The 15,209-nt window shown below is 44.6% G+C and overlaps 1 protein-coding gene across 2 annotated transcripts in view; it reads left to right on the top strand.

Moving 5' to 3' along the window:
• dnah2 (dynein, axonemal, heavy chain 2) overlaps positions 1-15,209 on the top strand; it is a 253,765-nt gene that overhangs the window by 199,298 nt on the left and 39,258 nt on the right. For both annotated transcript variants that reach the window (XM_046327988.1, XM_046327989.1), the window contains exons 61-66: positions 4,665-4,875; positions 6,499-6,615; positions 7,405-7,546; positions 9,129-9,298; positions 10,172-10,288; positions 10,525-10,689. In XM_046327988.1, coding sequence (XP_046183944.1) covers positions 4,665-4,875; positions 6,499-6,615; positions 7,405-7,546; positions 9,129-9,298; positions 10,172-10,288; positions 10,525-10,689 — 922 coding nt within the window. The remainder of the gene's footprint in view (positions 1-4,664; positions 4,876-6,498; positions 6,616-7,404; positions 7,547-9,128; positions 9,299-10,171; positions 10,289-10,524; positions 10,690-15,209) is intronic.

Genomic DNA, 15,209 nt, shown 5'->3' with positions numbered 1-15,209 from the left:
ACCATCCCCATTGCCAACTCAAAGTGTTTCTTAGACTTCTCTCAATCTGTCAGTCATCTCCCTGTCTACCAGGTCTGCCGTCTCCCGCTCTTTGATGCAGTATATCTTTCACATTCTGTCTTTCTGTATCTGTCTGTCGCTCTGTATCTATCTGTCTGTCTGTCTTTCTGTCTCTTCATCAAATCAAATTGTATTTGTGACATGCTTGTATTTGTGACATGCTCCGCATTTCACCTTACAGTGAAATGCTTATTTACAAGCCCTTAGCCAACAATTCAATTTTAAGACAAATACCTTTAAAAAAAGTATGAGATAAGAATAACAAATATTTAAAAAGCAGCAGTAAAATAACAATAGTGGGGCTATATACAGGGGGGACAGGGCTATATACAGGGGGGGACCGGTACAGAGTCAATGTGTGGGGGCACCGTTGTTGAGGTAATTGAGGTAATATGTATTAAAGTGACTATGCATAGATTATAACAGAGAGTAGCAGCAGATTAGATGTTCAGGAGTCTTATGACTTGGGGGTAGAAGCTGTTTAGAAGCCTCTTGGACCTAGACTTGGCGCTCCGGTACCGCTTGCCGTGCGGTAGCAGAGAAAACAGTCTATGACTAGAGTGGCTGGAGTTTGACAATTTTTAGGGCCTTCCTCTGACACTGCCTGGTATAGAGGTCCTGGATGATGTACTGGGCCGTACGCACTACTCTCTGTAGTGCCTTGCAGTCGGAGGCCGAGCAGTTGGCATACAGGCAGTGATGCAACCCGTCAGGATGCTCTCGATGGTGTAGCTATATAAAAAAAAATAAAAAATTAGGATCTGAGGGGGAATAGGTTTTGTCGTGCCCTCTTCACGACTGTCTTGGTGTGCTTGGACCATGTTCGTTTGTTGGTGATGTGGACCCCAAGGATCTTGAAGCTCTCAACCTGCTCCACTACAGCCCTGCCGATGAGAATGGGGGTGTGCTCGGTCCTCTTTTGCCTGTAGTTCACAATCAACGTCCTCCCTATTGGCTGTCTCATTGTTGTCTGTGATCAGGCTGTTGTGTCATCGGCAAACTTAATGATGGTGTTGGAGTCGTGGCTGACCATGCAGTCATGAGTGAACAGGGAGTACAGGAGGGGACTGAGTACGCACCCCTGAGGGGCCCCTGTGTTGAGGATCATGTGTTGTTACCTACCCTTACCACCTGGGGGCGGCCCATCAGGAAATCCAGGATCCAGTTGCAGGGGTAGTTGTTTAGCCCCAGGGTCCAATCTCACATAGGTCTTCCTTTTGTCCAGGTGTGAAAGGGCAGTGTGGAGTGCAATAGAGATTGCATCATCTGTAGGGGAAGTATGCAAATTGAAGCGGGTCTAAGGTTTCTGGGATAATGGTGTTGATGTGAGCCACTTCATGAGTACAGACGTGAGTGAGTGCTACGGGTCGGTAGTCATTTAGGCAGGTCACCTTAGTGTTCTTGGGCACAGGGACTATGGTGGTCTGCTTGAAACATGTTGGTATTACAGACTCAGACAGGGAGAGGTTGAAAATGTCAGTGAAGACACTTGCCAGTTAGTCAGTGCGTGCTCGGAGTACACGTTGACCTGTTTAAAGGTCTCACTCACATCGGCTGCGGAGAGCGTGATCACACAGTCATCCGGAACAGCTGAGGCTCTCATGCATTTTTCAGTGTTACTTGCCTCGAGCGAGGATAGAAGTTATTTAGCTCGTCTGGTAGGCTCTTGTCACTGGGCAGCTCTCGGCTGTGCTTCCCTTTGTAGTCTGTAATGGTTGGCAAGCCCTGCCACATCCGAGGAGCGTCGGAGCCAGTGTAGTACGATTTATTTGTCTGTCTGTCTGTCTGTCTGTCTGTCTGTCTGTCTGTCTGTCTGTCTGTCTGTCTGTCTGTCTGTCTGTCTGTCTGTCTGTCTCTGTATCAAATCGAATCAAAATCAAATCAAATCAAATTTTATTTGTCACATACACATGATTAGCAGATGTTAATGCGAGTCTAGCGAAATGCTTGTGCTTCTAGTTCCGACAATGCAGTAATAACCAACGAGTAATCTAACCTAACAATTCCATAACTACTACCTTATACACACAAGTGTAAAGGGATAAAGAATATGTACATAAAGATATATGAATGAGTGATGGTACAGAACGGCATAGGCAAGATGCAGTAGATGGTATCAAGTACAGTATATACATATGAGATGAGTAATGTAAGGTATGTAAACATAAAAGTGGCATAGTTTAAAGTGACTAGTGATACATGTATTACATAAAGATGGCAAGATGCAGTAGATGGTATAGAGTACAGTATATACATATGAGATGAGTAATGTAGGGTATGTAAACATTATATTAAGTGGCATTGTTTAAATTGGCTAGTGATACATTTTTTACATCAATTTCCAATATTGAAGTAGCTGGAGTTGAGTAAGTAAGTTGGCAGTAGCCACTCAATGTTAGCGGTGGCTGTTTAACAGTCTGATGGCCTTGAGGTAGAAGCTGTTTTTCAGTCTCTCGGTCCCAGCTTTAATGCACCTGTACTGACCTCGCCTTCTGGATGATAGCTGGGTGAACAGGCAGTGGCTCGGGTGGTTGTTGTCCTTGATGATCTTTATGGCCTTCCTGTGACATCGGGTGGTGCAGGTGTCCTGGAGGGCAGGTAGTTTGCCCCCGGTGATGCGTTGTGCAGACCTCACTACCCTCTGGAGAGCCTTACGGTTGTGGGAGGTGCAGTTGCCGTACCAGGCGGTAATACAGCCCGACAGGATGCTCTCGATTTTGCATCTGTAAAGGTTTGTGAGTGCTTTTGGTGACAAGCCAAATTTCTTCAGCCTCCTGAGATTGAAGAGGCGCTGCTGCGCCTTCTTCACAACGCTGTCTGTGTGGGTGGACCAATTCAGTTTGTCCGTGATGCCATCTGGGCCTGCAGCCTTGCGAGGGTTAACACATTTAAATGTTTTACTCACGTCGGCTGTAGTGAAGGAGAGTCCGCAGGTTTTGGTAGCGGGCCGTGTCCGTGGCACTGTATTGTCCTCAAAGCGAGCAAAGAAGTTATTTAGTCTGTCTGGGAGCAAGACATCCTGCTCCGCGACAGGATTAGTTTTCTTTTTGTAATCCGTGATTGACTGTAGACCCTGCCACATACCTCTTGTGTCTGAGCCGTTGAATTGCAACTCTACTTTGCCTCTATACTGACACTTAGCTTGTTTGATTGCCTTGCGGAGGGAATAGTTACACTGTTTTTATTCGGTCATGTTTCCGGTCACCTTGCCCTGGTTAAAAGCAGTGGTTCGCGCTTTCAGTTTGGCGCAAATGCTACCATCAATCCACAGTTTCTAGTTTGGGAATGTTTTAATAGTTGCTGTGGGTACGACATCGCCGATACACTTTCTAATGAACTCGCTCACCGAATCAGCGTATTCGTCAATGTTGTTGTTGGACGCAATAAGGAACATATCCCAATCCACGTGATCGATTCAGTCTTGAAGCGTGGAATCAGATTGGTCGGACCAGTGTTGAACAGACCTGAGCACGGGAGCTTCCTGTTTTAGTTTCTGTCTGTAGGCTGGAAGCAACAAAATGGAGTCGCGGTCAGCTTTTCCGAAAGGAGGGCGGGGGAGGGCCTTATATGCGTCGGGGAATTTAGAATAACAATGATCCAGGGTTTTACCAGCTCTGGTTGTGCAATCGACATGCTGATATAATTTAGGGAGTCTTGTTTTCAGATTAGCCTTGTTAAAATCCCCAGCTACAATGGATGCAGCCTCAAGATATGTGGTTTCCAGTTTACATAGAGTCAAATAAAGTTTGTTCAGGGCCATCGATGTGTCTGCTTGGGGGGGAATATATACGGCTGTGATTATAATCAAAGGGAATTCTCTTGGTAGATAATGTGGTCGACATGTGATTGTGAGGAATTCTAAGTCAGCTGAACAGAAGGACTTGAGTTCCTGTATGTTGTTATGATCACACCCCGTCTCATTAATCATAAGGCCTACCCCCCACCCCTCTTCTTACCAGAAAGATGGTTGTTTCTGTCGGCGTGATGCGTGAAGAAACCAGCTGGCTGTACCGACTCAGTTAGCGTCTCTTGAGTGAGCCATATTTCCGTGAAGCAAAGAACGTTACAGTTTCTGATGTCTTTCAGGAAGGCTACCCTTGCTCCGATTTCATCAACCTTGTTGTCAAGAGACTGGACATTGGCGAGTAGTATGCTAGGGAGTGGTGCGCGATGTGCCCGTCTCCGGAGCCTGACCAGAAGACCGCTTCGTTTGCCCCTTTTACGGCAACGTTGTTTAGGGTCGCAGGCTGGGATCCGATCCATTGTCCTGGGTGGTGGGCAAAACACAGGATCCTCTTCGGGAAAGTCGTATTCCTGGTTATTATGATACTGAGTTGACTCTGCTCTTATATTCAGTAGTTCCTCCCAAATGTATGTAATGAAACCTAAGGTTACCTGCATAGTTTCCTAGGAACGCGAGGCGAGTCGGCCATCTCTGTCTGCGCCGGAAGTATCTTACTATCTGTCTGCCTGCCTCTCTGTATCTGTCTTACTCTCTGACTCCCTGACTATTTTTATTCTTGCCTCACTCTCTCCCTTTCTTTATTTCTTTCTTGATCTTTCCTTCACTCATTCTAACTCTCCCTCTCCCTGTGTATCTCCAGGCTACTGGCTGAGAAGCGCAGTGAGCTGGGGGAGCAGGTGTCCAAGCTGAGGAATGGCCTGTTTAAGATAGACGACACGCGCAGCAAGGTGGAGGCCATGTCTGTGGAGCTGGAAGAGGCCAAGAAGAAGGTGGCTGACTTCCAGAAGCAGTGTGAGGAGTACCTGGTCATCATCGTCCAGCAGAAGAGAGAGGCCGATGAACAGCAGAAGGTACGTACAGTTGAAGTCGGAAGTTTACATACACTTAGGTTGGTGTCATTAAAATCAGTTTTTCAACCACTCCATACATTTCTTGTTAACCATCTTTAGTTTTGGCAAGTCGGTTAGGACATCTACTTTGTGCATGACACAAGTCATTTTTCCAACAACTGTTTACAGACAGATTGTTTCACTGTATCACAATTCCAGTGGGTCAGAAGTTTACATAAACTAAGTTGACTGTGCCCTTAAACAGCTTGGAAAATTCCAGAAAATGATGTCATGGCTTTAAAAGCTTCTGATAGGCTAATTGACATCATTTGAATCAATTTAAGGTGTACCTGTGGGTGTATTTCAAGACCTACCTTCAAACTCAGTACCTCTTTGCTTGACATCATGGGAAAATCAAAAGAAATCAGCCAAGACCTCAGAAAATAAATTGTAGACCTCCACAAGTCTGGTTCATCCTTGGAAGCAATTTCCAAAAGCCCGAAGGTACCACTTTCATCTGTACAAACAGTAGCATGCAAGTATAAACACCATAGGACCACACAGCCGTCGTACCGCTCAGGAAGTAGACGTGTTCTGTCTCCTAGAGATGAATGTACACTGGTGCGAAAAGTGCAAATCAATCCCAGAACAACAGCAAAGGACCTTGTGAAGATGCTGGAGGAAACGGGTACAAAAGTGTCTATATCCACAGTAAAACGAGTCCTATATCGATATAACCCGAAAGGCCGCTCAGCAAGGAAGAAGTCACTGATCCACAACCGCCATAAAAAAGCCAGTCTACGGTTTGCAACTGCACATGGACAAAGATCGTACTTTTTTGAGAAATTTCCTCTGGTCTGATGAAACAAAAATAGAACTGTTTGACCATAATGACCATCGTTATGTTTGTAGGAAAAAGGGGGAGGCTTGCAAGCCGAAGAACACCATCCCAACCGTGTAGCACGGGGGTGGCAGCATCATGTTGTGGGGGTGCTTTGCTGCAGGAGGGACTGGTGCACTTCACAAAATAGATGGCAGCATGAGGAGGGGAAATTATGTGGATATATAGAAGCAAATGGATCTTCCAAATGAACAATGACCTCAAGCATACTTCCAAGCAAAATGGCTTAAGGACAACAAAGTCAAGGTATTGGAGTGGCCATCACAAAGCCCTGACCTCAATCCTATAGAACATTTGTGGGCAGAACTGAAAAAGCGTGTGCAAATAAACCTAACACAGTTACACCAGCTCTGTCAGGAGGAATGGGCCAAAATAAACCCAACTTATTGTGGGAAGCTTGTGGAAGGCTACCCGACACGTTTGACCCAAGTTAAACAATTTAAAGACAATGCTATGAAATACTAATTGAGTGTATGTAAACTTCTTACCCACTGGGAATGTGATGAAAGAAATAAAAGCTGAAATAAATCATTCTCTCTTCTATTATTCTGTCATTTCACATTCTAAAAGTAAAGTGGTGATCCTAACTGACCTAGGACAGGGAATTTTTACCAGGATTAAATGTCAGGAATTGTGAAAAGTTTAAGTTTAAATGTATTTGAATAAGGTGCATGTAAACTTTCGACTTCAACTGTACATCTGGTGGTGTGTGTGCATGTGTGCGGTCGCGCGCGTGTGTGTAGACTGTGAGTGCCCACAGTGAGAAGATCGGAGCAGAAGAGATCAAGTGTAGGGCCATGGCTGAGAATGCCCAGAGAGACCTGGATGAAGCCGTGCCTGCTCTGGAGGAGGCCATGAAGGTAAGCTGTTTGTATCTGTTTGTATGTGTGATACTGCCTCTGTGTGTGGCTGGGTCTCAATAGCAGCAGGGGTCGCCTTAATGCAGAATTCTGGGCCCTCATCAAGAATTCTTGATAACACATAACAAATATCTTGCTGCGTTTTGGAAACGCAGATCTAATATGTTTTTTATTGTAATTTCTGCTCGGCATCAGACTAATTGTGTGCTTCTCGGTGTGGCCCGTGCTAGATTAACTTCAAGTAAAACATTGAGCTGGCTGCTCACATTCTTTCTCTGGTGGTGATGCATAGTTTTGTTTCTAAAAGGCCTCTCTTTTTCATTGTAAGCTCATTTACTTGTGGCTGGTAGCCAAATAGAGTTGCACTTATGTTGTCCTCTGATGTGTTGCGCTAATGTCTTTTCTGGGAAGGGAAACTGTAAAGTCCCCTGATCACTCTATTGAAGCAAAACAACGCTGTTGACTTTCAGTGTAAAACGCAAGTGAAATGGTTTAAAACGCTGCGTTTTGAAAATGCATTAACACGTTGTATGTATAATCTTGTTTTTCACTCACACATATATTTAGTGTTTTTTTTTTTACAGGGCAATCAGCAGAGTTGGTACAGTAATATATATGGTCACCTTCTGTGATTGTGTTACCATATTAACTGACTCTCTCCTACCTCCCTCCCTCTCCTTTCCCTTCTCTCCCCCCTCTCCTCTCCGCTCCCCTCCTCTCTCTCTTCTCTTCTCCCCTCCACTCACCTTGTTTCCCCTCCTCTCCTCCTCCCTCTCCTCACTTCCCCAGGCGTTGGAGTCCCTGAATAAGAAGGACATGACAGAGATCAAGTCGTACGGCCGTCCCCCGACCCTGGTGGAGACCGTCATGCAGGCTGTTATGATCCTCAGAGGCAATGAGCCCACCTGGGCAGAGGCCAAGAGACAGCTGGGTGAGAGCTATCTACTGCTCCATCTATCTCTCTTTCCATCTATCTCTCTTTCCATCTATCTCTCTTTCTGTCTCCCTACCTCTTCGATTCTACCTGGGCAGGGGCCAAGAGACAGCTGGGTGGGAGTGGGGGAGGATTTGTAGAGAGGAGTAGATTTGGAGCGAAATGTAAGAAAAAGTACATTTTAATGGAAAACTGTAATTTATACGTTAATTTTGGTTAGTATCAACAGTAAAATACTCTGAAACTTTAGTGCATTGTGGGAACATGTTTAGGCCGGGGAAAGAATTGCTGTATTTCGTATGGTAATTGTAATTCCAGCCCCACAGAATACAGTACTGTACCGTATCTTTGGAGCACCAAAAACCGTTTGACCACTAGTGGATGCATCGTTGTTGTTTCTGTCTCATTAACATATTTTGAGGAGTGTCTTGTAAGAGGCTATATTTGTAGCACTCGTGAGTGAGCATGCTGTACCAATTTTACTCCTCTGTGGTTATAGTGCCCCATCAATTTAAAATCTATAGGGGACAGATTGGAGTGACAGCAAGTCTTAAACATTAAATGGTTAAGCATTTTGCCATGTCCTTTTGGTCTGTTTTTCCCTGTTTTTGCTGCCAGTTTGGAAGCCTTTGTTAAGGCCTCTATAAGTGCAAGTGGTATAGGCCTAAAATGCTAAATATTCATTAAAAAGCTGTAATGTGTAAACACTACCAAGCAGCCAAACTGCTTGGACCAATCAATCCCTTGTAATGATTTATGTCATTCATCCATGTATTAATGAATTGATTCCTATTACGGTAGCACTATAACAGTATAACACAGTACATTTTATGGTACTGTACTGTGTGTCATTACACAGTACTTGCTTTGACACTGTATTCATATTACAGTGTGTGTACTGCAATATAAAAGACAGAATGTTACTTGCCACTGAGCTGTGTGTAAATGACTATCAAATTCACGGCAACCCCTTTACAGTGTATACCAGTGGTACACACACCTGGTCCTGGGGACTCAAAGGGGTGTACATTTGAGTTTTTTCCTTGGCACTACATACCTGATTCAAATGATCGCCTCATCATCAGGCTTCGATGATTAGAAACATGTGCGCAAAAATAAAAATGTGCAGGACCAGGACTAGTGGGCACAAAGAGGAAGAGCTAGACCAAAACCTCAGATATACTATATTGTATTAAGAAACTTTTTAATCCTCGCATTGAAAATACAGAAAGGTGAGAGAGGGGGGGGGGGGCAGAGAGAGAGATATATGTTTCCCATGCCAATAAAGCCCTTTGAATTGAAGGAGAGAGAGAGAGAGAGAGAGAGAGAGAGAGAGAGAGAGAGAGAGGGAGAGGGAGAGGGAGACAGAGAGAGGGAAAGAGAGAGAGAGAAAAAAAGAGAGAGAGGGAAAGAGAGAGAGAGGGAAAGAGAGAGAGAGGGAAAGAGAGAGAGAGGGAAAGAGAGAGAGAGAGAAAGAAAGAGAGAGACAGAGAGAGTGCGAGAGAGAGAGGGAGAGAGAGAGAGAAAGAGAGAGAGCGAGAGAGTTGTTTACTGGTTGCCCTTGGTGTCTGGCATGCAGGCGAGGGCAACTTCATCAAGCAGCTGGTCCACTTTGACAAGGACAACATCTCAGACCGCGTACTGAAGAAGATCGGCCAGTACTGCACCCAGCCAGACTTTCATCCAGAGATCATAGGACGGGTCTCCCTGGCCGCCAAGTCTCTCTGTATGTGGGTCAGAGCCATGGAGGTAAGCAGTATACATACATATACACACAGTGGCCAGTTTATTCGGTCGGACCCCTCTTTTCCTCCAGAACAGCCTGAATTATCTGAGGAATGGAAACTTTGCTCAATTAGTATCAAGGGACCTAACATGTGCCAGGAAAACATTCCCCACACAGTTACACCATCTTCACCAGCCTGTACGGTTGACACCAGGTAGAATGGGGTCATTGACTCATGCTGCTTACGCCAAATCCTGACACTGCCGTCAGCATGACGCAACAAGAACCAGGATTTGTCAGATCAGGCAATGTTTTCCGCTCCTCAGTTGTCCACTTTTAGCTGATAGGAGTGGAACCCGGTGTGGTCGTCTGCTGTAATATCCCATCTGTGACAAGGAGCGACGAGTTGTGCGTTCCGAGACGCCGTTCTGCACACCACTGTTGTACTGCGCCGTTATTTGTCTGTTTGTGGCCCGCCTGTTAGCTTGCATGACTCTTGCCATTCTCCTTCCACCTCTCATCTACGAGCTGTTTTTCGCCCACAGGACTGCCACTAACTGGATGTTTTTTGTTTGTCACACCATTCTTGATAAACCCTAGACACTGTCGTGTGTGAAAAGCCCAGGAGGCCGTCCGTTTCTGAGATCTGGCGCGCCTGGCACCAACAGTCATACCACGCTCAAAGCCGCTTAGGTCCCTTATTTTGCCCATTCCAACGTTCAATGGAACAGTAACTGAATGCCTCGATGCCTGTCTGCCTGCTTTATATACCAAGCCAAAGCCACGTGACACACTGACTGTAGGAGCAAACCATTTTTGTGAACAGGGTCTCTCACTCTCTCACTCTCTCTCTCTCTCTCTCTCTCTCTCTCTCTCTCTCTCTCTCACTCACTCAGGTGTATGGTCGTATCTTCAGGGTGGTGGAGCCTAAGAGAGCCAGGCTGAACGGGGCCATGTCCCAGCTGGCAGAGAAACAGGCTTCCCTGGCAGAGGCCCAGGCGAAACTCATTGAGGTACACACACGCACACCAACTCTGAGAGCTACTGTACAGGGGTGGTGAGGAGGCAGAAGAGACCTGCCTGCCTGGGAAATACTCACTATAACTGATACATTTCTGGAGTGTCAATGAGTCTTTGTGAGTGTTTGTGTTTCTCATTGGTACTCGGGTGCTTTTTGGAAGTGGGAATAATAAAAATGAATCTAGTTGCGTGTGAATCTGTGTGCTGTATTTTGTGTGTGTGTGTGTAGGTAGGGGAGAAGCTGGACCTGTTGAAGAGGCAGTATGATGAGAAGCTGGCTCAGAAGGAGGAGTTGAGGAGGAAGTCAGAGGACATGGAGGTCAAACTGGACCGGGCCGGGAAACTGGTGTCTGGACTGGCTGGAGAGAGAATCCGCTGGGAGGAGACTGTGGTGGTACGACCCCCTCTTATTGAGCTCACACAGCCAACTAAAACACACTATCGCACACGCAACTCATCACACACGCAACTCATCACACAGCGTTCACACTAGAGGCGACCGATTATGATTTTTCAACGCCGGTACCGATTGTTAGAGGGCCAAAAAAAAACGATACCGATTAATCGGCCGATTTTAAAATTGTATTTATTTATAATAATGACAATTACAAAAATACTGAATGAACTCTTTTATTTTAACTTAATATAATACATCAATAAAATCCTCAAATTAGCCTCAAATAAATAATGAAATGTTCAATTTGGTTTAAATAATGCAAAAACAAAGTGTTGGAGACCTTTGAATATTGGATGTTCTTATATATACACTGCTCAAAAAAATTAAGGGAACACTAAAATAACACATCCTAGATCTGAATGAATGAAATATTCTTATTAAATACTTTTTTCTTTACATAGTTGAATGTGCTGACAACAGAATCACACACAAATTATCAATGGAAATCAAATTTATCAACCCATGGAGGTCTGGATTTGGAGTCACACTCAAAATTAAAGTGGAAAACCACACTACAGGCTGATCCAACTTTGATGTAATGTCCTTAAAACAAGTCAAAATGAGGCTCAGTAGTGTGTGTGGCCTCCACGTGCCTGTATGACCTCCCTACAATGCCTGGGCATGCTCCTGATGACTCCTGGACAGTCTGTGGTGCAACGTGGAGTTGGTGGATGGAGCGAGACATGATGTCCCAGATGTGCTCAATTGGATTCAGGTCTAGGGAACGGGCGGGCCAGTCCATAGCATCAATGCCTTCCTCTTGCAGGAACTGCTGACACACTCCAGCCACATGAGGTCTAGCATGGTCTTGCATTAGGAGGAACCCAGGGCCAACTGCACCAGCATATGGTCTCACAAGGGATCTGAGGATCTCATCCCGGTACCTAATGGCAGTCAGGCTACCTCTGGCGAGCACATGGAGGGCTGTGCGGCCCCCCAAAGAAATGCCACCCCACACCATGACTGACCCACCGCCAAACCGGCCATGCTGGAGGATGTTGCAGGCAGCAGAACGTTCTACACAGCATCTTCAGACTCTGTCACGTCTGTCACGTGCTCAGTGTGAACCTGCTTTCATCTGTGAAGAGCACAGGGCACCAGTGGCAAATTTGCCAATCTTGGTGTTCTCTGACAAATGCCAAACGTCCTGCACGGTGTTGGGCTGCAAGCTTAACCCCCTCCTGTGGACGTCGGGCCCTCATACCACCCTCATGGAGTCTGTTTCTGACCGTTTGAGCAGACACATGCACATTTGTGGCCTGCTGGAGGTCATTTTGCAGGGCTATGGCAGTGCTTCTCCTGCTCCTCCTTGCACAAAGGCGGAGGTAGCGGTCCTGCTGCTGGCCTCCTCCACGTCTCCTGATTTACTGGCCTGTCTCCTGGTAGCGCCTCCATGTTCTGGGCACTACGCTGACAGACACAGCAAACCTTCTTGCCACAGCTCGCATTGATGTGCCATCCTGGATGAGCTGCACTACCTGAGCCACTTGTGTGGGTTGTAGACTCTGTCTCATGCTACCACTAGAGTGAAAGCACCGCCAGCATTCAAAAGTGACCAAAACATCAGCCAGGAAGCATAGGAACTGAGAAGTGGTCTGTGGTCACCACCTGCAAAACCACTGCTTTATTGGGAGTGTCTTGCTAATTGCCTATAATTTCCACCTGTTGTCTATACCATTTGCACAACAGCATGTGAAATGTATTGTCCATCAGTGTTGCTTCCTAAGTGGACAGTTTGATTTCACAGAAGTGTGATTGACTTGGAGTTACATTGTGTTGTTTAAGTGTTCCCTTTATTTTTTTGAGCAGTGTATATATATAGTATTGCCAGTGTAACAGTATAGCTTCCATCTCTCTCGTCGCCCCTACCTGGGCTCAAACCAGGGACGCATCGACAACAGCCACCCTTGAAGCATCGTTACCCATCGCTCTACAAAAGCCGCAGCCCTTGAAGAGCAAGGGGAGCAACTACTTCAAGGTCTCAGAGCGAATGACGTCACTGATTGAAACGCTATTAGCTCGCACCCCGCTAGCTAGCCATTTCACTTCGGTTACACCAGCCTCATCTCGGGAGTTGATAGGCTTGAAGTCATAAACAGCTCAATGCTTGAAGCACAGCGAAGAGCTGCTGGCAAATGCAGGAAAGTGCTGTTTGAATGAATGCTTACGAGCCTGCTGCTGCCTACCACCGCTCAGTCAGACTGCTCTATCAAAGATCAAATCATAGACTTAATTATAACATAATAACACACAGAAATATGAGCCTTAGGTCATAAATATGGTCAAATCCGGAAACTATAATTTCGAAAAAACAAAACATTTATTCTTTAATTGAAATACAGAACCGTTATGTAGTTTATCTAACGGGTGGCATCCTTAAGTCTAGATTTTGCTGTTACATTGCACAACCTTCAATGGTATGTCATGATTATGAACAATTCTGGCAAACAGGTAATATTAACTAAATATGCAGGTTTAAAAATATATACCTGTCTATGGATTTTAAAGAAAGGCATTGGTGTTTATGGTTAGGTACACATTGGGGCAACGACAGTGCTTTTTTTGCGAATGTGCTTGTTAAATCATCACCCGTTTGGCGAAATTGAAGTAGGCTGTGATTCAATGAGAAATTAACAGGCACCGCATCGATTATATGCAACGCAGGACTAGCGAGATAAACTAGTAATATCATCAACCATGTGTAGATAACTAGTGATTATGTTAACCTGTTGCGACGAGCAAACCCGTATCCGGGAGCGTAATTATAGCCTCAAGCTCATTACCATAACGCAACGTTAACTATTCATGAAAATCGCAAATGAAATGAAATAAATATATTGTCTCACAAGCTTAGCCTTTTGTTAACAACACTGTCATCTCAGATTTTCAAAAAATGCTTTTCAACCATAGCAAAACAAGCATTTGTGTAAGAGTATTGATAGCTAGCATAGCATTAAGCCTAGCATTCAGCAGGCAACATTTTCACAAAAACAAGAAAAGCATTCAAATAAAATAATTTACCTTTGAAGAACTTCAGATGTTTTCAATGAGGAGACTCTCAGTTAGATAGCAAATGTTCAGTTTTTCCAAAAATATTATTTCTGTAGGAGAAATCGCTCCGTTTTGTTCATCACGTTTGGCTAAGAAAAAAACCCGTATCCGGGAGCGTAATTACAGCCTCAAGCTCATTACCATAACGCAACGTTAACTATTCATGAAAATCGCAAATGAAATGAAATAAATATATTGGCTCACAAGCTTAGCCTTTTGTTAACAACACTGTCATCTCAGATTTTCAAAAAATGCTTTTCAACCATAGCTACACAAGCATTTGTGTAAGAGTATTGATAGCTTGCATAGCATTAAGCCTAGCATTCAGCAGGCAACATTTTCACAAAAACAAGAAAAGCATTCAAATAAATTAATTTACCTTTGAAGAATTTCAGATGTTTTCAATGAGGAGACTCTCAGATAGCAAATGTTCAGTTTTTCCAAAAATATTATTTGTGTAGGAGAAATCGCTCCGTTTTGTTCATCACGTTTGGCTGAGAAAAACCCCCGAAAATTCTGTCATTTCAACGCAAACTTTTTTCCAAATTAACTCCATAATATCGACAGAAACATGACAAACGTTGTTTAGAATCAATCCTCAAGGTGTTTTTCACATATCTATTCGATGATAAGTCACTCGTGGCAGTTTGGTTTCTCCTCTGTTCAAAATGGAAACATGCACGCACCTGGAGATTACGTAATAGTTTCGACGGAGGACACAGAGCGGACACCTGGTAAATGTAGTCTCTTATGGTCAATTTTCCAATGATATGCCTACAAATACGTCACAATGCTGCAAACACCTTGGGGAAACGACAGAAAGTGTAGGCTCTCTCCTTGCGCATTCACAGCCATATAAGGAGACATTGGAACACAGCGCCTCAAAAATCTGGCTCACTTCCTGTATGAAATTTCATCTTGGTTTCGCCTGTAGCATTAGTTCTGTGGCACTCACAGACAATATCTTTGCAATTTTGGAAACGTCAGTGTTTTCTTTCCAAAGCTGTCAATTATATGCATAGTCAAGCATCTTTTCGTGACAAAATATCTTGTTTAAAACAGGAACGTTTTTCATCCAAAAATGAAATACTGCCCCCAGAGGTTCAAGAGGTTAAGATTATGTTAAGATTGTTTTTTATAAGGTAAGTCTAATGCTAGCTAGCACCTTACCTTGGCTTCTTGTTGCACTCGCGTAACAGGTAGTCAGCCTGACACGCAGTCCAATTTGTAAGTCGCTCTGGATAAGAGCGTCTGCTAAATGACTTAAATGTAATGTAATGTCTCCTCGTGGAGTGCAATTTAATCGGCCACAATCGGTGTCCAAAAATGCAGATTACCGATTGTTACGAAAACTTGAAATCGGCCCGATTAATCGGTCGACCTCTAGTACAAACCCAATAGTGTGT

Source organism: Oncorhynchus gorbuscha, linkage group LG25, assembly GCF_021184085.1.
Source record: "Oncorhynchus gorbuscha isolate QuinsamMale2020 ecotype Even-year linkage group LG25, OgorEven_v1.0, whole genome shotgun sequence".
NCBI lineage: Eukaryota > Metazoa > Chordata > Actinopteri > Salmoniformes > Salmonidae > Oncorhynchus > Oncorhynchus gorbuscha.
The sequence above is the reverse complement of the archived record's forward strand: the minus strand, read 5'-3'. Positions and strand labels throughout refer to the sequence as shown.